This window comes from Chrysochloris asiatica, unplaced genomic scaffold (assembly GCF_000296735.1).
Source record: "Chrysochloris asiatica unplaced genomic scaffold, ChrAsi1.0 scaffold00024, whole genome shotgun sequence".
NCBI lineage: Eukaryota > Metazoa > Chordata > Mammalia > Afrosoricida > Chrysochloridae > Chrysochloris > Chrysochloris asiatica.
In genome coordinates, this window is record NW_006408542.1 from 12,864,423 (window position 1) to 12,891,916 (window position 27,494).

Consider the following 27,494-nt stretch of genomic DNA (forward strand, 5'->3'; position numbering starts at 1 on the left):
AGATTATTGTCTGCTGTTGTTTGTTCTTAGTCCAAAAACACCCTTTAACATTTTTGTCTAAAGTTGATTTATTGTTGTTGTTAAGTGCCACCAAGTCTTTTCCAACTCATAGTGACCCTGTACAGGGTTTCCCATAAGCAGCTCTTGAGTTTGAATTGCCGACCTTAGAATTCAGAGACACCTAGAGGTTGAGTGCTTATTTTCCGGTGCCACACTAGACCAAGGCTTTATATTGATCAGGTTCAGCAGCCTGAAGGGAAACCATCCCTGATCCCAAAGCCAAAATTTTCTAGGGGATAAGATTCGTTGTTATTGTTGTTTAGTGCCTTAGAGTCTGTTCCAGTTCATAGCGATCCTGTATATGGTTTTCAAGGAGCGGCTGGTGAATTTAAACCACCAACCTTGCAGTTCAAACTGACCTTGTGGTCCATGCTTTTATCCTATAGCACCACACCAGGACTCCAAATTGGGAATGTCCTAATTTTGCCATCATATTTAAGGGACAGCTTTGCTGAGTATAGGATTCTTGGTTGGCAAATTTTTTCATTTTTCCTTGCATTGTCTTCTTGCCTGCATGGTTTCTGCTGAGAAATCAAAGCATAGTCTTACTGATTCTCCTTTGTAGGTAACTTTTTCATTTTCCCAAGCTGCTGTCAAGATTCTTGCCTTGTCTTTGGTTTTGGAAAGTTTGATTATATGTCTTGGTGATTTTCTTTTGGAATCTTTCCTGTTTGTAGTTTGTACAACTTCTTGTATGCTTATTTTCTTATCTTTTATGATGTTAGGGAAGTTGTGTGCATTTTGGAATTCCAGTCACCCGTAAATTGTTTCTCTTCTTGGTGTCCCACATAATTCTTAGACTTTCTTCAGATTTTTTCATTCTTTTTTCTGATTGTTCATCTAGCATACAAATACTGAGAGATTGTCTTCAAGCTCCCTAATTCGGGCTTCTATTGCTTTCAGTCTACTCATTTGTCCATTTTTCAATGTATTGTGTATTTCTGAAATTTTAGCATTAATCTTATGGATTTCTGGTAGCAGAAATTTTCATTTGTTATATCTGTCTTTCTGGTGTTTTCATTAATTCTTTTGGGTTTTGTTTTGTTTTCTATGTTATCCTTGGCTTGTAATTCTTCAAAATTACTTAAATATCTTTCTTTTGAGTTCTTTCTCAAAAAAAAAAGAAGAAGAAGAAGAAGTTAGTTCCATTACCTTTTCTTCCTCAGAAACATTTTCTGGCTCTGCATCTTGATCATTTGTGCGTGCAGTTCTCTCTTGTTTTCTTTGTATAATTGTCTGTTGTGTTTGGGGCATTATTGGGTTGTTGTATTTAATTCATGATTGCATGTTGATGTGTTCTGTGGCTTTCACCAACTGTGTCCTGTGGGTGTAGTTAGAGAATGAAAAGGTGCATACCATCCTCGTTCGCTGTTTATGCACTTGAGTTTAAGATTGGCTTGGCTGTGACTATTGTTGATCCGATGGTGTAGGAGCTGCTATTAGCTCTTGCCTAGAGAGTGCAGCTGCTGAGAGTACGGTTGTGCCAGGGCTGTATGGGCACAGTTGCTGGATCTTCTGTTGGGTGGGAAAGACACACACACACACACACAAGAAAACAAAACAGAATAAGCATGCAAGGAACCAATAAAAAGAGGGAAAAAGAAATTTTAAAAAGGCTGCAACTAGAAAAAAAGAACATATCGTAACTATCCTGGTGTGGCGCTATGGTTTAATGTGCTGAACTGTAAAGTTGGTTTGAACCGCTAGATCGGCGGTTCAAGCTCACCAGCACTCCTCAGAAACCCTGTGCAGGGTCGCTACGGGTTGGAAGCCACTCTACCACACTTAACAACATAAAGTCAAAAGAGGGACAGGAAAATGGGACTATAGAAGAGAAAAACAAGAGATTAAATGAAAGGAACAAAGTTTTTTAAAAACATTTAAGAATAAAAAGGGGAAAGAGCGACAGTTAAATGGAGCTTTAAGTTAAATTAAGTGCCGTCGAGTCGCTTCTGACCCATAGCGACCCTGTACAGGGTTTCCGAGGGTGTAAATCTTTACGGGAGTAGAAAGCCTCATCTTTCTCCCACAGAGTGGCCGGTAGTTTCGAACCTGCCGACCTTAAGGTTTGTAACCACTACGCTACCAGAGCCTAAGAGAAAAATAAAAGGAAAAAATTTAAAACACTTAGAAAAACCAGAGAGAAGGAAGATGAAAAGAGAGACTAGAGAGTCATAAAGAAAGATGGGGGTGGGTGGGTGGGGGATGAGAAATAGAAGAAGAGACTGAAAAATAAAAAGTGGAGATAGGTGTGGGAGGAATGTGACAGCAGAATTCCTGACCCAAGATGATCTTGAGTTCCTGTTGGCCTTGATGTTATCTATGTTCACGGCATTCAATCAGAAATAGTTGGTGGAAGTCCTTGATGGAGGTGGTTTCAATGTCTGTTAGGACCACAGGGCAGCTGGGGCAGGGTGACTGGTTAAATGCTGGCCTGGTGACTCTGAGGGTTCTGTTGGTCTGTAGCCAAGTCCTCCTGAACCCAGGCACCAAAATGGTACAGCCAGCCCCCTCACACTGGCATGGCTGCCAGCCATGTGACTCTGAACCTCTAGAGAGCAGGGTCTGTGCTAGGGGTGGATGAGGGTTGGAGTTAGCCACACCTCTGGTCACCAGGGGAGTGTGGGGAAAATGAAGGAATCACACCTTTCCCCTTGCCTGTGTTAATCTGCTCTGCCAGGCTACCTTCTGATGTCAAATATGCTCACAAAAGTTCAAGATGGTCACAGTACATCTGGCCGGCTATTTACAAGTCAGCTCCGCTCTTCTGTCATCTCTGCTCAGCTTCTCCTCCCAGCAAGCACTCTGTCCACTTCTCTAATCTTTCCTCTGAAGTTCAGGGCTCCAGGATTTTCATCTTTGTCTGTTTCATTTGGAACTCTGGTAGAATAGTGGTTACGAATCAGGCTGCAAATCTCAAGGTCAGCAGTTCGAAACTACCAGCTGCTCCACGGAAGAAAGATGAGGCTTTTCTCTCTCATAAAGATTTACAGCCTTGGAAACCCTGTGCAGGGTTGCTATGAGTTGGAACCGACTCCACAGCACATAACAACAACAGCAACATCTTTGTAAGTTGAAAAATGTTTTAAAGAAAGAAATCCAAAGAATTGATAGTTTATAGAACTTAATGATTCATAACATGGAGTCCTGGTGTGGTGCTGTGGGAGAATCAGTGGACCGTAACATGGAGTCCTGGTGTGGTGATGTGGGATAATGCACTGGACCGCACGGTTATTTGAACCACTCCTTGAAACCCTATACAGGGTCGCTATGAGTGAGAACTGACTCGATGACACATAACAGCAACATACATAACATGGAGTCCTGGAGTAGCACTGTAGGATAAGCACTGGACTGCGAACCACAAGTTGGAAGTTCAAATCCATGAGCTGCTCCTTAGAAACCCTATACAGGGTCACTGTGAGTCTGAACCAACTCAAGGACACTTAACAAGAACAAAATACATAATACATAGGAACGGAAAGGGGAGTAAACAGACTGAGGGAGATAACTTCAAAGAAGACACCAAAGTTTTTGATCTACAGTGATTAATGAAAGCAGCCGCTTTGACAAGGAAACAAGCTGGGAAAACAAACCTAGTGAGTGGAATACTCAAACATTTCATATAGGTTTTGACTTGTTACCACAGAATCCTAGACCCCTGAGACTTTAACTGACTTAGCTGATCCCTCTGGTTCTGGTGGTGACTGTAACCTTGCCATCCATGCTTTTCCAGTCCATCTTCACAGTATTCATTGTCTATATGTATATATGTGTGTGTGTGTGTGTGTGTGTGTGTATCGTCATTGTTAAGTGCCATTGAGTCGATTCCAACTCATAGCGACCCTGTATAGAGTTTCCAAGGAGCGGCTGGTGAGCTTGAACTGCCAACCTTGTGGTTCAAACCGATCTTGCAGTCCAGTGCTTTATCCAACAGCACAACACCAGGACTCCATATATATAAATACTTTTTTTTTTTTTTTTAAGTCCATTTTCTTAATTTAGATAAATGGCTTTTAAGAAGTTTTCTTTCACTATCATAAGAAACTGCCATGACCTGCCATAAATAGAATGTGAAGTGAAATACAACAAAAATAAATTACTTGCTCGGTACTGTGATTTGCTTTGGTAGCGTAGTGGTTATGAATTGGGCTGCAAACCTCAAGGTCAACAGTTCGAAATTACCAGCAGTTCCATGGGAGAAAGATGAGGCGTTCTGCTCCCGTAAAGATTTACAACCTCGGAAATCATGTATAGGGTTGCTATGACTTGGAACCAACTCCAGGGTACTTAACAACAACAACAACAACTAAGTACAAGGTTGGTGGTTCAAGCCCACTAGCTGATCCTCAGAAACCTTATACAGGGTCACTATGAATGAGAATCGACTCCACGGTACTTAACAACAACAACTGTGACTGAAAATTCTGAACCCAACAAGTGCTACCTCTGTTCAAAGGGGAGAAGTCAAAGACTTCTAACCAGAAAGGGAAACTTTTAGTACTAACTCAATATGAGTTCATTTTCAAGAGTGCAGTGTCTTTAAACTCCTTCAGCCTGAGTTGAGCTGAATTCTCCCCTGTTAAAACCCTCATTCTGAGTCACTGATTTTGCAACTGCTTGTTGAGCACCTACAACTTGCAAAGTAGATGCAACACGTGGTCAAAAGACACGAGACACAGGGTCCCTCTGCTAATAAGTAAAAAGATACGACATAAAAAAATTGATAAAGCATTGCATAGTAGTAGTTAGTATTAGGAGCCTGAATGGCACAGTGGTTAAGTATTAAACTACTAACTTAAAAGTTGTCACTTCAAACCCACCCCAAAGACACCTTGAAAGTGAGGCCTGGGGATCTGCTTCCACAAGGAAACAGTTCTGCTATGTTCACATGGCACCTTCATGAGTCAGGATAGACTCCACGACAGCTAACAATGCTTGCAAGCTACTCGAAAGCAGATGCTTGGTTCTGTTGTCCCAGCCTAATAATTCACCTTTGTTTCCACTATCTGCCGAATTCCGCCCTCTGCTCCAGACTTATATCCTCCCTTATAGGAGCTGTGGTAGCGTAGTGTTTACAAATCAGGCTGCTAAACTCAAGGTCGGCCATTCGTAACTACCAGCTGCTCTGTGGGAGAAAGATGAGGCTTTTTGCTCCCATAAAGATTGACTGCCTCGGAAACCCTGTTCAGGGTCGCTATGGGTTGGAACCGACTCGACGGCACATAACAACAACAACATATACTGTGACACTGAAGGAGTGGCAGAGGAGGAGCAGCAGTAGCAGAACCAAAACCCCAGAGTAGGACAGAATAGTGGGCTTCCTAGCCTATGGAGCAGGTAGAACTGAGTGACTCTGGGCAGGAGGCATGCTTGCAGAGTGGGGATACCTCCAAGCATTTAATTTGGGGACCAGGCACAGAGCTAGTACCTTCAGCTGAGGCATATGGTGGAGTGGTGTGAACTGTAGGCATTTATCAGAAGCTTGAAAGCTTTATAACATTGACTGGGCAGAGAGGTCTGCCAAGCTGCAAAAACTCTGACACCAAACCATTCCTCGTATAGTGCTCTTCTTACTAAGCTGGGTTCAGGCATTCACTTCAGTGGCCACAAAGAACTCAGAAGCCAAATCCACAGTTCTGGGGTTTGCTAAGGAAGTTAACAGGTTACAGTTGAGGTCAGAAGTGCTCAGGGCACCATTATTCCAGTCTGGATAGCCTCTCAGTTGTGTGTACTCTAGGCTAGAATAAAAATCCCCTGTGGTAGAGGATTATTGTCTGCTCCATATCATTGATAAGGATAAAGGTCCTAAACCCAAAATTGTTTTCTGAAGGCAGAACATAGTCCATGCAATAAAAAGGGTGGGGACTTCACAACAATTACATACGGACTCCAGTAATAATTGTTAAGTACCATCGAGTCAGTTCCGACTCGTAACAACCCTGGATAAGGTTTCCAAGGCTGTATATCTTTGCAGGAGTACAAAGCCTTGTCTTTCTCCCATGAAGCAGCTGGTAGGTTCAGAACACCAACTTTGTGGTTTGCAGACCCGTACTTATCCTACAGAGCCACCATACTTAGGGTCCATATGGAAGATGTATGTTTCTAATAAAGTGATTGGATTATTATTACAAACTACTTGCCAACTGTAGAATTCATATTGGATATATAATTAAGGAAATAGAAACACAGGAAGTATTTTTTTCTCTTTTGATAACTATTATCACTCATCAGTAAATGACTAAGAGATTTAGATTTCTTCACATCTTATACCAACAGACATTCTGGCTTCTTTCTAAAGGGAGTTTCTCTAAAGATAAAAGTGTAGGCAGTTTTCCTAGGACGATTAAACTGACTTGAAAGCAATCTTTGAAACCTTACCAGTTCTGACTTCTCCAAAATAAAAATGGTGGTGTAGAGTCAAGTTTCTGTAAACTCATTAAAAGTGAAACGATGCCTCCTGAGTGTTGCCATGCATGTCTCATTGTTCTTTAGGTCTGCTCACTTTGAGTTGGAATACCATTTTGCTCCCTTAGGCAAAATGATGGTTAATTTGCCATCATTACATTTGTGTAATTGAAATCAAGTGTGTTTCTTACACACTTCACGGGTAAGAAATGGAAAAGATCTGTAAATTAGTAGTATATGGCTTCAGGGTACCGATTTTTTGCTGATTGGTCTTCATGCTTAAGTATTCTCTTACAGAAGCTATTTCTCTTACCTGGGTAGATGAGAGAATTTATGAATTAGGTTATGTGTCCAGAAGTTTCACCTCACAAGTCATTAAAATTCATTCATGAACATTCTTAGAGGTAGGTTTCCCTGATAGGTAGAGTTGGGATCTTTAGTCTTTCATTTTCTCTCTCTTAAATTTTCTTCCTAAATATAGTCTTAATCTAGAGGGGAAATGGCCTTTCTTATTACTTATGTTAGGATATTAGTTATATTGTAATATCCCTTTTAAAATAAAAGGAGTCCTGGTGTGGCGCTGAAGGTTAATGCGCTGGACCTCAAGGTCAGTTTGAACCGCAGGGACGGGCTGTTCAAGCTCACCAGCCACTCCTCGGAATCCCTATACAAGTTTTTTATGAGTCGGAATCGACTCAACGGCACTTAAAAAACATGATTCCTCTTACTGGTTTTACTGGTGGCATATTTTCCATCTGAATAATTAAAAATGAAACTTGATACTCTTGAGATTATGATAATGACTTTATTTTTCTAATCTTGTCTCATTTTTTGCACTGCAAACATTTCTGCATGTTTTACTACTGCTTAATAACTCTTGCTAAAACTTGACTGTTACAGTCAAGACTTATTTTATATTTATGTGTTCATTTACTCATTCTACAAGTATTTATTGCCTACTCTGAGTCAAGAAATGAGTCCTGATTGCTCCATGGGTTAAGCATTGGGCTATTAACTGCAAGGTTAGCAGCTTAGACAACTACCAGCCACTCGTAGGGAGAAAGATGAGGCTGCCTGCGTCCATAAAGATTTACAGTCTGGGAAATCCTATACAGGAGCAAGAGTAGGAGATTTGCTTCTGAGCCAGGATACCTCCAGCGAGCCAACTCTGCATGTTCTCCACAACCTGCTTTCTTCCTACGCATCCATCCGGAAGTTCATCCCTAGTTCCTAGACTTTGCTTTTATATACACTGTATTATCTCGTCATGGTCTTTTGACATACCCACCCCTTCCTTCAAATACTCTTAGAAAAATATCTAGTCACTTATATTGACGTTAGATTTAAGTCATTTTTTACCTCTCATAGACATTTGATTTGTGATTGTCTCTCGCACATGCACTCTCTCTCTCTCTCTCTCTCTCAGTGTGAATGAAAAGCTATCCCTTTTCTAAGAATTTCAACATTAATTGTATTGGAAGTATTTTGGAGGCAGAGTGCCCCCTGCTGGTATGTGTGAAATAATATCAAGTGAATGGGCCACTGCTCTTCTACTCAGCTTCACACTGTCCATTCTCCTCCCAGCGGTAGTGGTATAGCTGCCACTCCCCCTGCCTAAACGGTCTGTACTTCTTGCCCACAGTGTTCCATTCAACCATATTCTTCTTCCTAAAGTTTCTTTTTCTATGTCTGCTATCATTTATTTTCATTTTATGCATTCTTTTAATATATTTAGTTCCCATCACTGAGGTTGACACTTAATTACCCTGTTCCAGTTGGCTTATTTCCATTTCTCAAACTCTAGTTTATTCTTCAAAAACACTGATCCTGTCATCTTCCAATATTCTATTTAGTTGTTACCTAACAAAGAGACACTGCTAGCATTCAACCAACCCTAGACATGAGAGCATGCTAGATCATATGTTAGTGTTTATAATGTAGCTAACAGCAATGAAAGAACTCATCCTTCATTGTTGTTGTTAAGTGATGTCGAGTCGGTTCTGACTTATAACAACCCTGTATGGGGTTTCTGAGGAGCGGTTGGTAAGTCAGAAGAGAAGAAATGTCTGACTCAAACCTGTTAAATCAAGTCTGACCCTATAGGGAAAGACAGGACAGCCACCCCTTGGGGACTTCAAGACTGTAAATCTTTATGGAACCACATTGTCACATCATTCTCCCATGTAGTAGTGGCTGGTGGGTTTGAACTGCTGATCTTTTGATGAGCAGCTGAGAGTTTAACCATTATACCACCAGCTTCTTCCATCATTTATTTTTAATGGAGAAAGCCTTTTCTTTCTCTCTCTCTAAATGCTTATGTTGTTGTTGTTGTTAAGTGCCATTGAGTCGGGTCCGACCCATAGCGACCCTGTACAGGGTTTCCGAGGGTGTAAATCTTGACGGGAGTAGAAAGCCTCATCTTTCTCCCGCGGAGCGGCTGGTAGTTTCGAACCGCTGACCTTAAGGTTCACAGCCCGAAATGCTTATATCTGAAAAAAATTCTGATTTTTACTTCTTAACAGGTGGTTTGTTCTGGATGCAGAAACCAGAGATCTAGTCTCTATCCACACAGATGGAAATGAACAGCTCTCTGTGATGCGCTACTCAGTAGGTAGGCAAGTTTCCCACCCGTCCTGGCTTTCCCAGCACTTTACTGCAATTGCATGTTTCTACTTTGATAAGTTACTCCCCCCCCCCATCTCTAGAGTCGTTAAATATCAAATATGTGTTCCCCAACATGAGATTAAAATTTGCTGCAGAAAACTGCAAAAAACTGCTACAGTTAAACAACATTCTAACTCATCAGGCAAACTTAAATTTAGAACAGACTTTTACAACTGCTGTTGCAACTGCAAGCAATCAAGTACTTCTTGTGACCTGTACATGCTTAGGATTGTGAGTTAGGCCTTAGGCTGATGGTAAGTCTACTTAGCAACCTTTTCTAAGTGTATTTATTGTTGTTGTAGGTGCCGTCAAGTCAGTTCTGACTCATCATAGCTGGTGTGCTTAAAAGAATATAAAAATTATTAATATTCAAAAATGTACAAGTTTTAAATCTTTATGTAAAATTGTATAGGTCTTTGTCTTCAGAATCAATTTTTATTGTTACTGTTTACATAGTAATGACTGATAATGCTAGATATTCTGTTTACCTTTTCCCCTTATTAATAAGGCTTTTAGTCACACAATTTTCCCTAGAGTTAGCCAGAGTATCATATTTGAGGGTGTGTTCTAATAGTTTTGAGTCCGCAGAGGCTCCAAGAATGGAAAAGTATTCACTTCAAACTATACACCTGGCAGGAGTTATCTTTAAGCAGAAAGTTACTCTGTTTTGTTTGTTGTTTGTTTTGGTTTGATGCTTTAGTACTGTAGTAGCAAATAACCAGTGCTACACATATAGCAATTGAAATCCAAAGATGAAGTGGCCCTTAACTGACTACCTGTTATGTGCTAGCACTGTGGTAGTACAGTGGTGGACACCGTAAAAGAAGAGGCCACTATCCCTGACCAGCTACCAGCTACCCTTGTATTTGGAAAGGCCGTATATACTCAGCTTGCTAGAGGGATATTTTTGTGCTTGTGCCCATAAAAGCTGATTAATGTCTCTGTTCACTTGCTTCTGAATCCAAGGGCCAGTTTTTAGCTATCAACAAGGACTGAGGGTAGGGCCCAAGGCCTGTGAGCTTCTCTAAAAGAACACTGTCTAGGGGACTGGATGACCACTTGTTTTCAAAAGTCTGCCTAGTGATGAGAGATGGAAAATAATTCATCCTCCAAATGGGAAATAACAGTCAAAATTGATAAGATTTAACAACACTTGTAAAATAGCTTTTGGTGTAGGTCTACTGAAATGATAGGACATAGATCTATCGATGTATCTTTCTATTCAACAGATTTTCCTGTTTCATTCTAGATGGTACCTTCCTGGCTGTAGGATCTCATGACAACTTTATTTACCTCTATATAGTCACAGAAAATGGAAGAAAATATAGCAGATATGGAAAGTGCACTGTAAGTAGTGAAGTGTTAAAGTTTTATATTTAAAGGGGAATTAAGTGTTGTTTTAGTTTCCTATGGTTGCTCTAACAAGTTACTACAAACTTGGTGGCTTAAAACTACAAATTTATCCCCTCATAGTTCTGAAAGCTTGAAGTCTAAAAACCAAGGTTTTAGCATGACCATGCCATCTCTGAAGGCTCTAGTTAAGAACACTTCCTCTCTTCTTCTATCTTAACTTCTGATTATTGCCAGCAACCTCAACATTCCTTAGTTTGTATATGTATCACTCCGGTCTCTGTCTCCATAGTCACATAGAATTTTTTCCTGTGTGTCTCTCTTCTTCTCAGGCCACCAGTCACATTGGATCAAGGGCCCACCCTAATCCAATTAAGGTCTCATCTTAATTTAACTGCTTATGTCTAAAAAGACCCTGTTTTCCAAATAAAGGTCACATTCTCAGGCTCCAGGTAGATACAAATTTGGAAAAGGGGGAAACACTGTCAAACCCATTACAGATATCTACATTTACATACCCATTTCTTTAAACTTTAATCTTTATCTTTGAAAACCTAGATATTTAAGTTAACTAAAGTACCTGACAGCAGAATGTTCCAGCTCCCTGTGTACTTTTTAGAAAGAAGTCTCCTTCTGATGAGAGTTTAATATTTATCATTCTCTGACTAGGTTCAAGGTGGTTTTTATGCATTGAAGCTAGACTTACAGGAAACTTTTAGGCTACCTTTTTTTTTTAATTGAGTAAAATATTAAAATGTGTCTCACATTTTTTATTTCAAAGTGTCATGACCCTGTCCACCCCCAGCAATATTCAATATCATCTCTCTACCACTAAAATAAAATAGTTTATGTAGACATTTGTCTGCATTTAAGAGCGTTAACAGGAGAGCCTGTGTCTTTTTCACTTGATAAAATTATCATTAGGGTGCAGATTAGGTCCAGTTCTGCAGACGCACTAAATAATCACTGTATGAACAGTACTCTGCTAGACACTAGAGAAATGTTCTAGGTACTGGAATCATATGTGAAATTTGTTCCTTGTCCTCAAGAAATAAATACTCAAAATGAGGACAGAATGGGAAAGTTAAGCAGCATTGCTTAGTCATCCAAGGGCCAGCTGTATTGACTGCCTGGATGTGAGTAAATGCCGACTTCACCACTTACAGGCTAGTGTTACGTTACACAAGTTCTTTAAAGCTTCTACTTTCTCATCTATAAAATAAGAGAAGTCTCTGCTTCACAGGGTTGAAATTAATTCCTATATGTAAAGTTCTTTGGGAAGCCCTGGTAGCATAGTGGTGACGCATTGGACTCTTAACCACAAAGTCAGCAGTTCGAGTTCACCATGTGCTACATGGGAGATAGATGAGGCTTTCTGACCCTGTAAAGATTTCCAGTTTGGGAAACCCTGTACAGGGTCTCTAGGACTCAGAATCACCTCCATGACATATCACCACCACCACAAGTCAAGTTCTTAGAATGCTGTTAAAGTGCTGAGGAGTGGCTGGTGGGTTTGAATCACTGACCTTGCAGTTAACAGTCCAGTGCTTATCCTATGGCACCCCACCAGGACTCCACTTCTTAGAATGTTGTTGTTTCTGACCCATAGTAACCCTACGGACAACAGAACAAAACACCACCTGCTCCTGCACCCTCCTCATAATTGCTGCTGCCACTGGGCCAGTCCATCTCATTGGAGGGCTCTTCTTCTTTTAGTATTTGGCACATAATTAGTACTCAATAAATACTGTCAGGAGGGACAAGTCGCTGGAGAAGCATATCATGTTCAGTAAGGTGGAGGGTCAAAGAAAAAGAGAATACCCCCAACGAGATGGATTGGCCAAGTGGCAGCATCGATGGACTCAAGCGTGGCAACAGTAGTGAGGTTGGCCCAGGATCAGGTAGTGCAAAAGGTTGCTATGAGTCAGTACCAACTTGACACCTAACAACAACAAATAAATATTCACTATTATTCTAATAAAAAAAAATAATAAAGTAGCTTGATATGTTTGTTAGGAAATGAATTTAGGAATACCAAATCATTTGATGAATTAGTGACACAGATTCTTTAACATTGTTTTCATCACAAAAATAATTAGTTTTAGGAGAATGATTAAAAAATTAGTTTTAGAAGCATATACATCTATCTATACAGGGTTGCTATGAGTCAGAACCAATTTGATGACATGTAACAACATCCAATGATAAATTTTCATGTGAGTCTGAAATGTATTTGCTTACTATGTATAAGCAAAAACCTGACCATTTACTATTGGAAAAACCTTGTGGAGACCATGTCTGACTTTCCCTGACTTCACAAAGAGGAAAGAAAATCAAACTCAAAATCAGCCCAAAGCTGATTCTTATGAAGCAGAGGTCAGACATGCTTCCGCCCTACACCCTTCACTCTTTTCCGACACCAGCCACCCCTCCCACAGCACTCTCTGCTTTACCTCTGGGTTCGATAATCCATTGCAATGGCCACACAGAACTCATAATAATACTCAGGATTATGAGGTTTATTAGTGAACTGAACAGAATATAATTCAGGATCAAAAAACAACTGAAGACTCAATGCCCCTTCCCTCCTGACTGCCGACACACCTCACTCTTACGTGTGGCTCCTTAGCCCCAGTCCATGGGCCTAGAGCCCACAGCTGCTCTGTCTCTCCATTCTGCCATCGCCTCTGCTGTTACAGCTTTTCTAGGTAGGGATCTCACACTCCACTCATGCTCATCCTTCTTGATGGTCCTGGTATTTTCCATTCCTGCTTCTGAGATGATTCCCTTTAATTCTATCTGGATGACAAAACTAACCAATCCCCAGTCTTAGAGTTCTGTATACCTTATTTGCATGGTCCCACTCAATCACTGGAGTCCTAGTGCGGCGCTGTGGGTTAATGCGCCAGACTACAAAGCTGTTTGAACTGCAAGGTTGGCAGTCCAAGCTCACCAGCTGCTCCTTGGAAACCCTATATAGGGTTGCAACTGACTGACGGCACTTAACAACAACAACCCAATCACTTGGAATCCTGGTGTGGCAAGTTAGGGATAAGCACTGGCAAGTTAGGGAAAGTCAGTTTGAACTTCAAGTCAGTGGTTCAAACTCATGAGCTGCTCCTCGGAAAGCCTATACAGGGTTCCTATGAGTCAGAACCAACTCAATGGCACTTATAACAACAACAACCCAATCACTTAGTGGGAATTAAGACATTGGATAGAAGAGTCATATCAAATAAATTCACATACCAACTATTCAAGAAAGAGATTTATATGTGTTCTCTTTTGCATATTATGCTTATATCACCATATACTGAATCTAGCCCATGTATAAACTGATCTACATGCAACCTCTACATTGTAAAATTTACCCAAAATACTTTTGTATACCTTGACCACCATTATTAATCATAATCCAGTGATTAATTTAAGTCCATTTCTAATTTGTTTCCATACCAAATTGTGATACGGAATAGCACACATTGCCTTGTTATGCAGCATGATCAAAGGTAATATCCTGCTGAGGAATTTACAGATTACTCAAGTTTATTATAGAAGGCACCACATTTTTATACTTAATCTCAGTCTTTTCAAGGACTCTTCATGTGGCATTGTAGGATCAGCCCTGGACTGCTATCCTCTTCGTCTACAATTCTTGTCTTAATGAGCCAAGTATCTTCAATATGATATAATCTTACAGAACCATAAAGATTTTTCAGGTGGTATAAACTGTTACATGCCACTGAGTTGGTTCTAACTCATAATAACCCTGTATAGGGTTTCCAAGGAGTGACTAGTGGGTTTGAACCACGAACCTTGTGGTTCAGTACTTATCGTACAATGCCACACCAGGACTCACTCACATAATTCTCTTCATCTGCACAGCCTTTGTTCTGCAGATGAAGAGAAGTCACACTTTCTCCTTGGCCACACCGTGACTTCCTGGGTAGATCCAGGACATGACCCAGATCTGACTGGGCAGAGCAAGCTTTCTGTACCATGTACAGTCAGTAATGCCTCAGAGATCTCAGTGTGCATACTACAGTGCTGTGCTGTTACTGTAATCTAGCTGCTCAAGAAAGGAAACAGATAGTTTGAAACCGTGAATTGCACAGTTGTTCAAACAAACAAAAGAAATAATCTATGGTGGTTATCAGGGTGTTGGGGGAGAGAAAATTATTCATGGGCTAGAGAGCAGGAGCAGAGCAGATAATATACAAGAGGGAGGTTGGCAGATGAAAGCTGAATGTAGCAGGAGACACAGGGAGGAATGAGATCAATAAAGTGAATAGAGGTAAATGCTGTTAAGTGCTTACGTAGAAGGGACTGCAAACATGCAATGATCTGTTCAATGTAAAAGTGATGGATCTGCTCTGTAAACCTTCACTCAACTCACAATGAAAAGTTAAAGAAAAAGGAAAGGAAACAGAGTAGTGTGTGATGTGGAGTCATCAGGATGACCTTGGGAGTGTTGCGAAAGAGTAAATCTATCAATTTCATAAGACCTGGCCTTATATCCAATTAGGCAGCTTCTGTCTTTAGTGTTTGAAAGTATTATTTGGAAATACCCCTAAAAATGGTTCAAGTTTGAGAGCTGTTTGAGGCTATAAAGAAAGGTTCAACTAGTGTGCTTGGTGATTTGCTTCCAGTTGTCTTCTTGCCGCCTGCTTCCACCATCTGGTCTTACAGTCTTATTTTAACTGCTTTTATCTGCTGTCTGCTGTGGTGTAGGACCGACAAAATGGATTAATGCTGGCTTTGCTGCTTACTAGTTTGTGACTTCAAGCAAGTTAATTAACGTGATTTCTTAATTGTATTATCGTAAAATGAGGGATAATAAAAGATCCTACTTTATAGGATTGTTATGGAGATTGTTGTTAAGTCAGTTCTGATATAAATCATTACCTTTGATAGCATTAGCAGTACTATTCACACGTACCTCCCTTAAAGAACTATGTGAAGAGCGAATGAGCATGTTTTCTGCTGAAGTTGCTTTTATGCTTGCTGCGGGTGTATGGCAAAGGCTACCTTCTCACACAAATTTCTTTACTGCACCTCTCTGGTCCTTGACCATCTCCTTGAAGAAACTATCCACCAGGAAATGATTTGGTAATTGAGAGGCTGACCACTCCAGACTGGCTGAGGGATGTAAGGGGATAGGAGAGGTAGAATGGAGCCAGCTTATGTACTATCTATGGCAGCCTGTATTTCCTCTTTTGCCTTCTCACTTCCTGTGTTTGCTTCTGGGAGCGCACTGTCTTCCTGCTGTCGTTGGGCTCTCCGCTGCTCTGGCAGCACATACTCCAAGCCTGCCTAACCTCATCTGTGGCATTGTGTTCTTCTCAATTCTCACATACCTTTCAGAACTTATCTACCTTTTTTGTTGTTGCCTGCTCTGAGAATTTCCATCTTCTTGTTTAGCAGATGGTGGGAAGAGTAGTATGAGTCTCGATGGTCTCGTGTGTCTATACTGCGTAAGCAGCCTGGTTTTATAACTGCCGCTGTAGAAAGATTTTGGAGTCAGCACATCTTTTTAACTTTTCTCTTGCAAAGCGCTAGAATTGGTAGGTGTACTGGACTGGTGTGGATCTAATTTTATTTGCTTTACATTTGGACTTCTCAAGATTTAATAGGACAGCAAGGTTTTATAGTTAAAAGCATGTGAAAACTACTCTAGTGCAGAGGGTGGGAGGTTTTAGTTTTGTTACTTTCAACACAGTGTGTTTCTTTACTTCAGCTTTTCTTGTACTAGGAATATTTTGAAAATGTACTAGAAAGGATCTTGCTTACTTAGAAACTCCTTGTCTTAAAACGGTACTTTTCAGTTACCTCTACTTTGATATTACAGAAATGAGTAAAAGATTGTTGTTGTTATTGTTGCTAAGTGTCATCAAGTTGGTTCCGACCCATAGCCACCCGTTATAGGGTTTCCCAGGAGTGACTGGTGAATTTGAACCACCGACCTTGCAATGTAGCCGGTCCAGCGCATTAACCCACAGTGTCACGTATGCCTTAAATGCAGTGCTGACTTTGATCCGGAATCATCTGAGCTGTGTTTCAGACTTGACTCCACCGGTTCTTAGTTATATGACTTCAGGAATTACTTAACCTCTCTGTGCCTCCTAAATTTCCTCACCTTTTAAGCGGGCCTCCTCATTAAAGTTGCTATGAGATGTATATCTGATAATGTATGCAAATTACTTAAACAGTGTCCCGTACATAGAAAAATATGTGATTCTGACTCAAGACATGATTCTAACTTATGTTATTGTTAAGTGCTGTTAAGTCATTTCTGACTCATGGTGACCCCAGATAGGGTTTCTGAGGTTGTAAATCTTTATGAGAGCAAAAAGCCTCATCTTTCTTCAGTGAAGCAAATAGTGTATTTGAACCGCCGATTTGTGGCAGCCCAACACCTAAATCACACCCCCATCAGGGATCCTCAAATAGAAGTACTCGGTGAATATTAGGTATTATTACTATATATTACTCTCAGTAACTGGATGAATCCTGGCTTGTAAAGTCTCCCCAGTTTATTATAATATCCAGCCAGGATTGCAAACTTCTGATTTAAATGATGGTAGCCCAGAGTCCTGGTGTGGTGCTGTGGGTTAATGCATCAGACTGCAAAGCCATTTGAACTGCAAAGTCAGCGGTTCAAGCTCACCAGCTGCTCCTCGGAAACCCTACATAGGGTCCTTATGGGCTGGAATTGACTCAGTGGCACTAACAACAACAATCCGTAGTCACAGTAATTTATCCTGAGAGTTCTTCCCTCAGAGTAGTAGTCTTGGGCGCCATCATTTACTGTGGTCACTCCACTGACTACTTAACAGCAGTAATGAAAGTACCAGCTTAGAATATGTTAGTATCTTTTCAAGAAGATATAATTTTACTCCTGTGTTTTTGCCCATGGGGTGAAGTTTGAGGTATTTCTGTTCCAAGATTATGCAAAGACCTGTAGGTCTGTGAATTGGGTCTGACCTCAAAGGACACTAAGATAGTAACATCATAAACCCCAACAATACAGTTAATCTTTTCTTTCTTGTTTACATCCATACCAGGAAAATATAATATTCACATTATTTCCCAATATGACTTCATAGCTTCCCCAAGGCCTTTCCTAAATCTGAGAATTTTTCCTAGTCAGGAGTCCTTTTTGAGAATACTTTATGTTGATTTGTCTTCTGAACACATTTTCTAACCCACACAAATGTGAGTTACATGAATATAATGTATGAGGGGGACTTTTAAAAAGATTTGTGGAAAAATGGAATTAAAAAATAATGGAATTTTTCCATATATATGTATGCATGTGTGAGGAGTTCTAGTAGCATAATGATTACAAGTTGGGCTGCTAACCTCAAGGTCAGCAATTTGAAACAACCAGCTTTTCCATGTGAATGATGAGGCTTTCTGCTCTCGTAAAGATTTACAGCCTTGAAACCCTGTACAGAGTTGCTGTGAGTCGGAACCGACTCCATGGCACACCACCACCACATATATGTGTATATAATATACACACACATTGAGAATACTTCGTTTTATATATATTGAGAATGCCACTATGCTACCAGAGCTCCTTATGAATCGAGCTGTGAACCACAAGATCAGCAGATCGAAACTACCAGCTGTTCTACGGGAGAAAGATAAGGCTTTCTGCTCCCGTAAAGATTTACAGTCTCGGAAACCCTGTACAGGGTCGCAGTAAGTTGGATGTGACTCCATGGCACATCACCACCACCATCAAATATATATATATATATATGTTGTTGAGTGCTTTTGAGCTGGTTCCAACACATAATGACCTTGTATAAGGTGTCCGAGGAGCGGCTGGTGAGCTTGAACCCAGTGACCGTGCAGTTCAAATGATTTGGCAGCCCAGCACATTAACCCACAGCACCACACCCAGAGTCATGTACTCTTTTAAGTTTGCTTTTAAAGACTTTTCACAGTGATTCAGATAATATTTTAAGTACTTCTCCATTGTTAGCCTGCTTAAATTCTGCCTGAGTTCTCCAGACCGCAGAGGCAGGCATTAGATTCATGTCCTGCCAGACTCAGAAAGTACCTAGTCACCACACAGGTCTTGTTGGCCCTAAAAATTGATTACTTTTCAAGTTGGTGTGTGCCTAGAAATGATGTCCAACCTGTTTTCCAGTATACCACTTTACCAGTCGTTATTTCAGGAAGCCTCAGAATTCTCAGTTCCACAGACCTGTCATTCATTTAGCTGTGGTGGAGTGCATAACTCCAAAAAGGTTTTAGGGCACAGCATTAGATTCCATAGGATACTGGAACAATAGGGTTACCTGTGTAAATCTTAAAAGTTATACCTAAAGGACACAAATTTATTAACTTAAAAAATGAAATCATGAGCAGAAAACGAATAATTTTAAAAGTACCATAGATGAAATTGTATTTTATCAGGCTTTAGGAGATAAAAGTGAATGCCTAAAATGTCTTGGTGATCCATTGTTGTTCTTAAGTGCCATCAAGTCGGTTCCAACTCATAGCTACCCTATATAAGGCTTCCGAGCAGTTGGTGGGTTTGAACTGCCAACCTTGTGGTTTGCAGTCCAGTGCTGATCCTACAGCACCATATCGGGACCCCATAAACCTGTGTAATTTATTTGAGTTAGTCTGTGGGGAGATCATAAAATGCTTACATGTAAAGTCAACAAAAGCTTAACATTCAGTAGTTTGTTTTGTTTTTTTAATCCCACAAAGTTAGTAAAACTTGAGCAGATCACAGTGGTCCTGTTTCCAACATAGTCCAATGATTATGTTGGGCCTAGATGGCCATTCTGAAAGAGTCCTGGTGTGCTACTATAGGATAAGTACTGGACTGCTAACCACAAGGTCAGTAGTTCAGTCCCACCAGCTGCTTCCCAGAAATCCTATACAGACAGCGTCAATTATGAATCAGAATGAACCTAGGTAGCACCTAACAGTTGCTCTGATGGAGTACACTGTTGAGTGACTTACCCCCCAGAGCATTGAGATTTCCACATGTCCAAATACTTGTGCCGGATCCCTCAGCCCCTGAGCATAAGGGAGCCTGGGAAAACTACTCTGTGTACACAACCTGGAATACTTCATTCTCAAAAGTAGACTCACTCTAATGGACACCAGTGACTTGAAATAAGGCCTCAGGGTGTAGGATTTGTTGTAGTGTCTTAGTCCTCTCAGTGGTGGTGGTGTGCCGTGGCGTCTGTTCTGATTCATAGTGACCCTATATAGGGTTTCAGAGACTTCTGCCCTTTGGGATTTGCCAGAAAAATGGGTACTCTAGAAACAGTATTGACAAACTTAGTATTTATAATTCTAAACTCTAAATGCTTTTTAACAATTGCTCCTTTATTCCCTAGGGACATTCCAGCTATATCACACACCTTGACTGGTCTCCAGACAACAAGTTTATAATGTCTAACTCAGGAGACTATGAGATACTATACTGTAAGTGTGAATGTTTACTCACAACTCAGAACTGTCTGTCAGGGGCATTAATGCACAGGCTGCAGGGAATTTGAATTGTGCCAAGAAGGCATGTTGGCCTCTCTAACCTGATAAGGCATATGTTACTCCATGTTAAGTAATGAGAATCTCAAATATGGCTCACTTCTCCAAGAAAGAAATTTGTTCATTTAATGGTATACAACTGAAGGCACATAAATCACTCGTTGAAATTGATGGTTTTTCATATAACAACTTTCTTAGAGGCAGGGAGGAATATAATGGGTGGGCATTTATACTCTAGAGATTTTTTTTTTTTTTTTTTAAAGGCAACTTCAATGGGAAACAGTTTATAATTCTGTAAACCCTGTTAAGAACTAAATGCTTTTTTTCCCTTTTAAATGTTTTACTGTTTTTCCATTGAAAGGGAACATTCCAAATGGCTGCAAGCTGATCAGGAATCGGTCGGAATGCAAGGACACTGATTGGACAACATACACCTGCGTGCTAGGCTTTCATGTCTTCGGTAAGGACCCAGCTCCTGCTGTGACTGAAAACTTTGTGAGATTTCAGACAGTTTTCTACCTGCATTTTTTAAAGAAAAATATCCTTTAGTGCTCACAATTGATGCCAGCTTCAGAGGAATTCAGTGCAATAGAAGTGAATCAAAATGGAATTTATTCTATCCAAAATGCAGTAGGCTTTTGTTGTTGTTATGTGTCATGGAGTCGGTTCCGACTCATAGTGACCCTGTACAGGGTTTCCGAGGCTGTAAATCTTAACGGGAGTAGAGATTTTGGTGCCTAGTAAATATAAAAGATAATAAAAAGTAAAGGTAAAGGAATTTACATAACTGCACAGATTGCTAATACTCAGCTTTCTAATTTTTTCCCTCCAAGTGAAAATCGAAGCTTTTAAACTTACAAGGGCACTTAAACAGTTTTATTTAGATGTATTCTGCATAACATAAAATTCACTCATTCAAAGTATACAATTATTGGCTTCAGTACTTTCACTGGAGTCCTGGTGTAACGCTATAGGGTGTGCACTAGACTGCTAACCATAAGGTCAATGGTTCAAACCCACCATAGCCATGCCTCAGAAACAGGATCACTAGGAGTCAGGACCAACTTGATGACACTTGACAATACTAGCCAGTACCTTCACAGAGGTGTGCAGCTTTAGAACATTCCATCACCCCAAAAAAGAGCCCCTGTGCCCATTAGCAGTCACTCCTTCTTTCTCCTGCAACCAGTCTACTTTCTTCATTAAGGGTTTGATTTTTGGTATTTCATAATGGAATCATAGAATATGTGACCTTTCTTAACTGACTTCATGGGTTCAAGGTTCATCCATGTTGTATATATCAGGACTTCATTTCTCTTAGGGCAGAGTGGGAATCTATTATATATATGTACCACATTTTATGTGTCCATCTACTGATGGCATTCAAGTTGTTTTCCCCTTTTGACAAATCTGAATGTTCTACATTGAACATTAGCAAACAGCTTTCTGCTTCCATTCCTGCTTTCAATTCTTTGGGGCACATACCTAGGAGTAAAATTGCTGGATCATATGGTAGTTTTATGTTTAACTTTCTGATGACTAGCCAGGTTTTTTCCACAGCGGTGGTACCATTTTGTAATCCCACCAGCAGTGCAGCAGATTTGCCTTAAAGCAATACGTTGTTTGATTTCTTGACTGTTGCTCCCGTGAGTGATAGTGGGTCCAAGCAAAATGAGTCTTTGACACTTCGTTCTTTTCTCCATTTATCATGATACTATTTATTGGTCCAATGGTGAAGATTTTTGTAAATATTTTAAGTCCTCTTTCAGCAAGGAAGGTTGTATTTTCATCTTTTCCTTCCTTCTTTTCGTCTTAGTGGCCTTTTGCTTTCTTCCTATATGATGTTCTTGATGTCATTCCACAACTCTCATGGTCTTCTGTCATTAGTGTCTAATACATACACTCTTAATGTCCCACAATTCAAGTCTAGCCTACTAGAGGTCTGTGCTAGTTAGGATGAACATGATATCATCTCCAGTGCCACATTACGATTCAGCATAAGTAAACTTGATCTAAAACATTTCTAGAAAAATTCCATGGGGTAGCATGCATTAGTGGAAACCTTGTATATAGTTCCTTAAGAAAGACTGTCAGCAAGGTCTTCTATGGAAGACAACAGAGAATGTCAGTAGATTCTATGGATCTTCCCTAGGGTTGAATTTGGAGTGTGTTTGCTTGTGTTTTGTACCTTGTGTTATGGGTTTGTTTGTTTTTTTACTGTGAATTGAGTGAAGGTTTATAGAACAGATTAGGTTTTTGTCTTTTGAGGGGGTGTTTTGTAACTTTTTATTATGAAATGAGTGAAGGTTTACAGGTAAGATCACCAGTTTTACATTCAACAAATCATATACCATGTTTCATTGTTGTTAAGTGCCGTCGAGTCAGTTTCGACCCATAGCGACCCTGTACAGGGTTTCCGAGGGTGTAAATCTTTACGGGAGTAGAAAGCCTGATCTTTCTCCCGCGGAGCAGCTGGTAGTTTCGAACCGCTGACCTTAAGGTTCACAACCTGATTCGTAACCACTACGCTACGAGAGCTCCTTATAATCCCCTCCATGTATCATCATGTAACAGTATTTCTCTCTATCTACTTTTGCTTTTTTAAAAAAAAAAAAAAAAAACACTCATATATAATTTACATCTCCAAAGGGCACATTCTGTCTGCCTCCTGGCCACCAGCTCTTAGTCCCTCTATTCCCATGAATCTAGAGTCCTCAAGCTGCTCCTTCTCTCCATGTCCCCATCTCTGCCTCTGTCTCTGGCCTTGCTGCATCTCTGGATAATTCCTACATTCTGCTTCTGTGCTTCTCCCTTGATAGTCCTAGGGTCCTCTGTTTCTGGACTGTAAGATTAACCACTCCCCTGTTTTTGTTACAAAACTTCTACCTTTACAATTTTGACAGTCGCAGTTAGTCGTAATAACAATTATTCACTATTGAATCATACATATCTTATCCCCATCTCTTTTCACCAGACCCATCTAACAAGATGAAAACTATTCAGTGGGGACTCTTTCTTTCCCCCCATACTCTTAAACTAAACTCCCTCTTGAAACCTTGTAAGCCAGTCACTTTGTGCCTTTATTGCCCCCTCATTTTAGGTAGCCAATGTCTAAGTTGCCCATCCCTATCCACCCTGTGTACAAAGGAAATAGCATTGATACTTGATGTGAAGACTCCTTCCCTCTCTGTTAGTATTTAGAGTAACTACCACTCTGAGTATAGGTTAGGTTCATCAAATTGTAGCACTTTACCCTTGTTTCCTTTGTTAAAAAAAAATATTTTTTTTTTTGTAATCTTCCTCTAGTCAAGTTCTGATTATCAAGCCATCGAGGCTAGGTCAAATGGGTACTGTCTGCAAGTTTGGGTGTTCTTGTGCATCTCCCCTCACTTCGTATCAGTTGAATGCTTCACTCTCAGCTCTAGCCCTCTGTGGCTAAGTCCTTGTCCATGGGCTCAGGTGTCACTACACTTTGGACCAACCAACCCTTCCTCTTCTCTCTTTCATCTCCAGGTCAACGGGAGTTAATGGACTGTGGTTGAACTCAGCCCGTTTCTTAATTGCTGCCTTTCCCCTTCTTCTGTTCACCAGTAGACCAATGTGTGGTCGCCAACAAGCTTAAAATCTGCTTTTTTGTGTATTCCCTTTGAGTTTCAGTCTTAGAGGGGAGTTTGTCCTGAAGGCACTTGATTGTTAGCCTTAATGTCTTCCTGGTGAATAGCTTGCTTATTCCTGTAGTAGCCAGTCATGCTGACATTTTTGTTTTGGGTTTTTCTTAATCTTTCTTTGAAGATGTATCTTCTGTCACTCTAGCTGTTCCTGGCTGGTCTGCTTGTCCTTTCTAGTGGGAATGTCCCACCTCATAAGGTTCTGGATGGAACTCAGGCTTCCATCTAAGGTCCACTCTATAAAGGCTTTGCAAGAGACCTATTTCACTGGGCAAGTTGTAGAACCCCTTTTAGGTATTCCAATCAGTTATAGGCTGAATGGGCTTACAAGTTTTCTGTAATCATGTTTCCCAGCATTCCTTTCTATCCTACTCAAGTATCTGTTTTACAGTAGTAGGCAAGGGAAACTAATATTCATAAGACAGTCAAGCATTTTAGTATAATTTCCCCTATTCAAGCTATACCTAGATCCCTGTGTCCCAGAGCCCTGTTGTTACTAGGTTGAGCATGCATCACTGTTTACCTCTGTCCCATTTAGGCCATACAAGCCTGCCTCAGTGTTCCCCTATCTAACCTGTTCTTCCCCTCCTCCCCCTTCATGTATTGCCCTCTCCAACACCCGAACTAAACCCCCTTCTCTAACCCCATTGTTGTGGTTACTTTATATTCCATTAATTCTTCCCTCCATTTAAGACAGTCTATTTTATCCTGTAATCTACCTGAACGTCCCACCACCTGGATCTCTTGTGTTTACCTTCTTATTTTGATCATAGTCTGACCTCCCAGGTCCTGTATTCTTAGAATTTTATTGTGTTCTGGACTCTTACATTTGTCGATTGAGTTCAGGGTGATGCTGCCACATATGTCAGTCTCTGGTTGTTGTCTGTTTTTGTTGCTTCTCAGTCCACAAAACTTCCTTTAACATATTTTCATAAGCAGGGTTGGCTTTGGCAAAATACCTTAGCTTCTGTTTATCCTGGAATGTTTTGATTACACCATCATATTTGATTGACAGCTTTGCTGGGTAGAGGATTCCTGGGTGGCAGTTTTTTCCTTCAGGGTTTTATATATGTCTCCCCATTGCCTTCTTGCCTGCATGGTTTCTGTTGAGAGATCCAAGCTTAATCTGATTTGATTGCCTTTGTATGTTACACTTCTCTTTTCCTTAACTGCTTTCAGGATTCTGTCCTTATCTTTGATTTTGGAGAGCTTGATTATTATGTGTCTTGGTGATTTTCTTTTGGGGTCTATCCTTCCTGGGGTTCGTTGAGCTTCTTGAACGTTTTCTTTTTGCTTTTCAGGATGTTAGAGAAATTTTCTTCCAGAAGCTCTTTAACTATCACTTCTGTGGACTTGTGTGATTCTTCCTGTTCCAGAATGCCGATAATTCTTAAGTTAATCCTCTTCATGTTGTCCAACATGAATCTTAGGCCTTCTTCAGATTTTTTTAATCTTTTTTTTGTATTTGTTCTTCTATCTTAGTCGTGTTGAGAGATTTGTCTTCTAGCTCACTAATTCTGGCTTCTGTCTCATCAATTTGATTCCTTAGCCCTTTCAGTGTTTTATTCATTTCTGATATTCTTTTATTAATCATTTGGACCTCTTTCTGTAGGTTTTGAATTGTTTCAGTGCTCTATCTTTTTTGATTGTTTTTGTAGCACTTTCCTGACTTCTTCCTTATTTCTTTCAACTCCATTTTGTAGTGTTTTGATACATTTTATCATCATTTTTCTGAATTCCTTCTCAGTCATTTCCAAAGCCTGCCCATCTTCCAGTGTAGAGTGTAGGTCTACTTCCAGCTCATTTGTCTTCAGTCATTTTATCTCATTTCTGGACATGTGCAGATATGGTCACCTGCTTCTGTTTGGGGGGCATATTCAGGAGTTATGGCTTTAATACTTAGATGGGTGTGTATTTTGGTATTTTTTACACTTTCTGATTGCCTCCAGGTAGATGTGATCAGGAGATGGGCTTCCTTTTTTACTCTTCTTTCTGAGAAATTTCAAGATACCACTGTTAGTCGTTGTAACTTAACTTTAGGATTTTCAACCTATTTCCTTTTTAGTCTGCCTGTCCCACTTCATAATCCCTGTTCAGGCCTTTTTCCTAGTGATAAACAGTTCAGTGCCAGCTGTGGCTGTTTGGTTTTAAGTGGAAACGGTCACTTTAAATTTCGAAGAGATCTGTGTGCATGTGAAGTAGAACCTTCTGGGGGGTTGGTGTGTCCACTCGCTCAGGCACCCCTATAGTCACCAGAATGGGGGTGTGCAGACAGCGAAAGACTAATGAACAGATACCTTTATCTCCGCAGTTCTGTCAGGCGTCTGTGGCTGCTCTGATCCTTCCCCTGCTTGGTCTCGCCCAAGATGGCAGCTCTGTGAGCAGCTGAGCGTCTCTTGAATTAGAAAGCAATGGATTTCTTGCTTCTGCTACAAATTACCCTAGCTGTAAGCCTTTCAACCTTCTAAATATTCCTTTTTATGTAGTTCACAGTTCTGGGACCATCCCCTGAGCCTGCTTGGTTCGGTATTCTGTGTTGTTGTTGATGGAGCTCTTCACAGTGCTTCCACTCTGTCCGCCATCTTGTTTGTTCTCCAGAACAGATTAGTTTTACATTCAACATATCATATACTTTAATTCAATTTCTCCCCCATGTTCCATCAGCTAACAGTATTTACCTGTGTTCACATTTAACTTTTGCATTCCTCCTTGTGTCTCTCTTGCTACTTTCCTCTTTCCCCTGCCAACCGGATGCCCTGATGTACATTGTTTGACTAATTCCACTCATCATAAAGACCTCCAAGTTCATTTATGTTGTGAGGTGTTCTGCACATTCATCATCATGATTCAACATTGCATAATACCCCATTATATTTAACAAAGTTTAACCATTTTTCTGTTGATCGGCATTTAAGTTGTCTCTATATTTTTGATGTGTCTCTTGTAAACAGCATAATGGATAGTTTCCTTATCCATTCTGTCTGTCTCTGTCTTTTGATTGGTGCATTTAATCCATTTACAATCAATGTAGTTATGGACAGGTATGAATTCACTGCTGTCATTTTGCTCTTTGTGTTTTTTTGTTATGCTTTTGGTTTCTTTGTTCCACATAATTTTTTGTGCTAAGTTCATGTTTGTGGATTTTCATTTGTGTTAGTATTTACTAAATCTTTGAGATTTTTTCTTTTTGAGGTTACCCTGTAATTTCCCCCCCTCCCCCATTTATAACATTCTGTAAATTGCTCCTCTTTGTGGTATCACACATAACTCTTAGGCTTTCTTCAGATTTTTTTCATCCTTTTTTCTGATTGTTTTTCTACCACACTAATATTAAGAGATTTATCTTTAAGCTCACTAATATGGGCGTCCATTGCTTTGCTTTTTCAATGTACCGCACATTTCTGAAATCTTAGTATTCACCTTCTGGATTTCAAATTGCAGGTTTTGTATTATTTCAAAATTTGAATGTATTTTTTTTAAAGTTCTTAAGAGTATTTTCATGATTTCTTCTGAGTTCTTCCTTTTGTGTGAACCAAAATTGTCTCATCTCCAGGGCATTGTGGTGTTACTGTCTTTGTGTTTGGTTGTATATTGATGTATTTTTGAGTACTCACCAACTTTGTCCTGTGCTTCAACTCTCTGTGTTCTGGTGGGTTGGTTTAGAGTGGGCTTAGCTGTTTGTTGTCCAATGAGTGGAGTTGCAGAGGGGTTGTGGCTGGGCTGTATGGGCACCACTGCTGTTTCCTTTCCCATCGTCTGTGTGAATGAATCTGCCTTGCCAGGCCACCATCTGTTGCCATAACTGCTCAGGAAGTTCAAACT

General features: G+C 40.3%; 1 protein-coding gene across 1 annotated transcript in view; it reads left to right on the plus strand.

The window, feature by feature from the left end:
- EML4 (echinoderm microtubule associated protein like 4) overlaps nt 1-27,494 on the plus strand; it is a 241,702-nt gene that overhangs the window by 211,676 nt on the left and 2,532 nt on the right. Inside the window, exons 20-23 of the mRNA XM_006839462.1 lie at nt 8,991-9,079; nt 10,382-10,479; nt 19,854-19,941; nt 20,366-20,464. Of these exons, the coding sequence (XP_006839525.1) occupies nt 8,991-9,079; nt 10,382-10,479; nt 19,854-19,941; nt 20,366-20,464 (374 nt within the window). The remainder of the gene's footprint in view (nt 1-8,990; nt 9,080-10,381; nt 10,480-19,853; nt 19,942-20,365; nt 20,465-27,494) is intronic.